Below are 5,132 nucleotides of genomic sequence, written 5' to 3'. Positions count from 1 at the left end.
AGACCACAGACACTACAAAAAACGAGCCAACTTCTCATAACGTACCAGGTAAACCTGTCTCTCCTGCGCCCGAACAATGCTCAGAAACTTTGTAAGAGGCTGCTTGATGTTGTGGTTTACCCTAACCCTAACATAGTCCCCGCGGGTATTGCCGTTCAAACGCATCTCCATGATTTCGCCCGCCCCCTTTAGGAGCCTCTCCACAATTCCCAGCTTGCAGTATGGATCAGGAAGTTTATGTATCTGTAACCAGATGGGCATATGGTCAAAAACCACATCGTCCGCTTTCGTGAAACCATCGTACGAACACATCAGAACCGCCATCTTGCGGAAGAGCCGTGGGCCTTGCATCATCATCCGCTCCCAGTCGCCCAGGCATGAAGCTTGGACAACGAATCTGTTGGGTCCGACCGGGCGAAATCTTACCCGTTGCGCAGGATTCCAGGCCGCCCTCATATCCTTGTAGAAGGCTGCCTGCGAGAAATTCTTATCGGTGTGAACCCTAGCTAGGGCTAGCCACCGAACGCTTTCTTTGATTTCGGGATCCTCTTCATCAATCTCCACATCATTGAACTCCTCGTCGTTCAGATCCAATTGATCGAAGAAATCTTCCAGAGCGGGGTTTGCGGCCGCCGAAGCGCCTCCGCTCGTGGCAGTGTTGGCATCCGAGGGGGAGGCCATCCGGACGTGGGTTGGGGCGTTGTGCGATCGATGAGGGCGTCGATCAAGCCTTGCGATGGGTGATAGGACTCAAAGGCGATCAGATCGCCCGAGAGGAGGGAAACCCTAGGCGTGGGCGTAGGGGAGTTAGCCAAGTTTTCCATTGACGCCTTTTCCTCATACCAATTACCATTTTCGTCCTGAAGGCGGCAAATCCTATTTTTACGCGCGCGCCATATTGCTTTCCGATGGAAGGAATTATTCATATAAGGTCTTTTAAAATTTGAAATATTGGGGAAATTGCCATCATAAATGAATGAAATTAACAACAATGGATTTTAGTGGGCATTGAGAGAATGTTTTGCCATCTAATTTTGTAAAAATTAGAAACAATGTGTGTGCTCTTCGGCATACAACTCTCAGTGGGTTTGCTTGCACTTGATATCATGACAAAGAAACATTGAATAAAGAGTAGAAAAATATGTTTTGCCACTGTGTACTGCAATAATTTTCCATCACCATGGTATGTTAGTTGCCAAGGGAAAAATAAGGCCGCTTCAGAAAAGTTTTACACTACATGGTATTGCAAAAAGTTGACATGCTAAAATAACATTATTTGCCATGTACATATAGTATAATTTGCCAAGCAAAGATGACAATATTTGCCATGTACAGCAAAAAGAACCTAACATTGATCCTTGTAGAAAAATGCAGGGCCTCCTGTTTCAACTCAGGACGCCCGTCCTACACAGACTACAAGGCTAGCACAACCAGCTGTTTCAGCGCAACCCAAGCAGTCATAACAGATTGTCGCAAGCAACGCGCAAACGGGCACATCGCAATAACATTAGAAGCAACACATGCGCCAAATGAGTGGCAGACGTTCGACTGGGATGAAAAGCACTCTGAGACGGTGGTGTACCCACCGCCGAGCACTGAAATTAAGTTTGGCACCTTTGAGGAAGCTCTAAACTACTATCAAGAATATGCAAAATTCCACGGGTTCTCAATTCGCATAAATCATCGCCCAAAGGTCAAGCCAGGGGAGTACAGTAGGGGCGAGCTAAAGTGCTACAAAATGGGGGGAAACAAGAACGATGCAAACAAAAAAAAAACTAACAAAGGGGATTCAGTAGTCCCGGAGTGCAAAAGGAGCACTAGAGAGGCGACATTATTGAGTAACAAAGTGAGCGTGTTTTAGCTTGAAAAAAAGCTGCCGAAAATCCTTTAAAATACAGCCAAAATTCATGTGAATGGAACCAAATTTTTTATGATTTTCTTGATAGACTAGCAAATGCATCTGTCACACTGCTAGTACATCTTTTCTTTTTTTGCAAAAGACATAGATCTATTACAAAAGTTGAGTGAAAGTACAAAACATCCCAAACATAATAAAAAATATACGGGGTCAAACATACTAAAAATTACATCTAGCTTCTTGGACAACCGAACAAACCAGATGCTTGCTTATTTGCTTTTGCCTTTTTTCTCTTCTGTCTTTCCACATCTATGCCAAATCGTACATTCTTGTGCATTTCTTTTGAGCGGGCCTTGCATTCATCTATCCTATCTTTATTCGGTGTCTTGCAATGCCATGTTATTGGTATGTGGCCGGGCACGGCACTTGCGTACGAGGAGGTTATGCATGCCCCCCCATGTTCTCTCCTTCCCGATCAGGGCATGCACGCGCGCACGTTACACCCAAGGTATGATGCAGTCTGACCCACGAGCTAGACTCGGATTTTACCCAGCCACGAGGAGCCAGTCTAACTAACCGTTAACCCCTAACCATATCCATTGGGGGATGGCTTGGGGAATGCGAACCCCGCCACGCTATAAGCTCGGCCTCTCTCATCGCCCCAGCCAGTTCACAACCAACATCGTTCCTCTTCCTCAATTCAGCCGTCTCCTTCCCGACGAGCAAAATGGTCACCGCCGACGCAGCTCGCAACATCGTCGGCATCATCGGCAATGTCATCTCCTTCGGGCTCTTCCTCTCCCCTACGTAAGCCCCCGCCCTCCTCTCCTCCGCGGCCTTTGTCTGGAAGGTGGCTGTCGGCAACTTGTTTCTTTTGCCTTGCCGGTGCAGGCCGACGTTCTGTCGGATCTGCAAAGCCAAGGATGTGGAGGAGTTCAAGCCGGACCCCTACCTCGCGACGCTGCTCAACTGCATGCTCTGGGTCTTCTATGGCCTCCCCATCGTCCACCCCAACAGCATCCTCGTCGCCACCATCAACGGCATCGGGCTCGTCATCGAGGGCGCCTACCTCATCATCTTCTTCATCTACTCCACCAACAACAAGCGGGTACGTACTACGTCCCTCCTAATTAATCCCCATGGCTTGTTGGTTTTTGTATATATAGAAGATGTGGCCCTAATCCATGCCCCTTCATGTGTACGTGCAGCTGAAGATGCTCGGCGTGCTCACCGCCGAGGCGGTGTTCATGGTGTGCATGGTGGTCGGCGTGCTCCTCGGCACCCACACCCACGAGAAGCGCTCCATGATCGTCGGCATCCTCTGCGTCATCTTCGGCTCCATCATGTATGCCTCCCCGCTCACCATCATGGTACGTAAAATGATGATATACTCTTTTTTAATTGGTGGGAGGTGTTGTTATTTTGTAGAGTTTTATTTTGCACTCAGTTAGTAGTTGCGTGTTAGGCTACCCGTACCATATCTAGTATCATGCATGCCAACAAGGCAATTTTGTTGAGGTGACATAAAAATTAAATGAAGAAAAAGAGGATTGAGTATCATAATGAATGCTATGCTACTATAAGTCATGTATGACAATAAATAAGGTAGTCTATAAGATACTAAGATATGATACTATGCATTACCAAGATAGTATCGTACACTACTATCATGTATGCATGACACTAACTTATGATGCTACCCATTATGAGCAGACTTAATGCCTCACGTGTAGCTAACCAACATTGTCCTCTCCTTATGGACTGTACTTGCAGTCCGTATGGCTAGCGCTAGCCAACGAAACAACTTTCTGTTGCAACCGCCAAACTCTCGTGTTAGCTGTTGAGTGACGTTCATGATCTAACTAAAACCTGTGAACAAGCGCTTCATCACAAATGTATGTGTGATACCTAGGGGACTCATTGCATGGACATATAGATCATATGTTCGTGCTGTTGTAATCTTTGCCTTTTTGTGATCCTTCGCTCTTGACAACTTTATGAGTTGATGATATCGATATCAAAGAAAAATAATACCGCACAAGCCACCGACAACGGGGTTCCCTGAATCCCGTGTGTCATGCGGTCTAGGTGTAGAGTTCGCCATTGTAGCTGCTGTTAATTGACCATGGAATTTGTTTAGTCATCATCTTAATAATCATATATATTTATTGACCCAGCCTTGTGCTTATAACAAATTATGATAGTAGTAGTAAATTATGTTGTATACTGCTTGCAGGGTAAAGTGATCAGGACCAAGAGCGTGGAGTACATGCCATTCTTCCTCTCGCTGGTGAACTTCCTCAATGGGTGCTGCTGGACAGCCTATGCACTCATCAAGTTCGACCTCTACGTGGCGGTCAGTACATACATGATACATACACATCCAAGAAAGCTCCAAACCGACTTACACTTCGCATAGATCTAATCAATTGCGGTGCCATCTTTTAACTATGTGCAGATCCCCAATGGTCTCGGCGCTTTTTTCGGCCTCATCCAGCTAATCCTCTACGCCTGCTACTACAAGTTGACCCCGAAGAATGAGAAGAACGTCGAGCTGCCCACCGCCGTCAACAACAACACAAGCGGCGGCGGCAACGTCTCTGTCACGGCCGAAAGATAAAACCTGGCTTTGCAGCAGTAGGAAGCCCGCCGTCACCAATCAAATCCGACCAACTGATGGCCGAGATTTTAGCCCAAAACATTTTGTATAGTTATGAATTCCGGATGACGCTTCAACAAGTGTGGTGCTAGCTAGTACCATTTGTTAGATAGAGTCGTCTAAGTGTACCTTTGTTTCGTGAACCATTGTCGTCTGTCTAGTGCAAAACTGATGGAACAATGTATACGTAGCTAAGTTGTCCCAGATAGTGAATGAGACCACGCTTGTCACCTGCTCTCTCAATCTACTCTGGTTGGCGCGCAAAACATGCATGTCTGGGTGGAAAGGAGACACGGACTTCTTGGCTGACTGCTGCTCTTTTCACGTGACGATGCCTGCTTGTTGCTGCTCAACGTACGCTTGTACTGGCAACCTTTTCGTGTACGTTTCGACGCATGTCTAGTGACACATGTGGTAAGCACTCCAAACAATTCAAAAGAAAAAAAAGTACATCAAATTTGGGCGTTAGAAGTAATAAAGAAACCACAAAGTTAAACTTGGACCTTATTATTTCTACGTAATATGCACGTATATAGAAATCTTGCACCGGAGCCTTGAGAGGTGTTGGTTTTCACTACATAAATATCCATATGTCACCCGCAAAAAAAATCATCT

The 5,132-nt window shown here is 46.1% G+C and overlaps 1 protein-coding gene across 1 annotated transcript; it reads left to right on the top strand.

Annotated features, from left to right (window-relative positions):
- The first annotated feature begins 2,545 nt into the window (after nt 1–2,545).
- LOC109737775 (bidirectional sugar transporter SWEET6b-like) lies at nt 2,546–4,803 on the top strand. Its single transcript, XM_073503104.1, has 5 exons — nt 2,546–2,665; nt 2,750–2,966; nt 3,067–3,228; nt 4,095–4,214; nt 4,317–4,803. The coding sequence occupies exons 1-5, from the start codon at nt 2,586–2,588 to the stop codon at nt 4,476–4,478; spliced, it is 741 nt and encodes a 246-aa protein (XP_073359205.1). The 5' UTR covers nt 2,546–2,585; the 3' UTR covers nt 4,479–4,803.
- The last annotated feature ends 329 nt before the right edge of the window (nt 4,804–5,132 follow it).

The sequence above is a fragment of the Aegilops tauschii genome, chromosome 7 (genome assembly GCF_002575655.3).
Source record: "Aegilops tauschii subsp. strangulata cultivar AL8/78 chromosome 7, Aet v6.0, whole genome shotgun sequence".
Taxonomy (NCBI): Eukaryota; Viridiplantae; Streptophyta; class Magnoliopsida; order Poales; family Poaceae; genus Aegilops; species Aegilops tauschii.
Note: the sequence above shows the minus strand (reverse complement) of the source record. Positions and strands in the feature narration are given on the sequence as shown.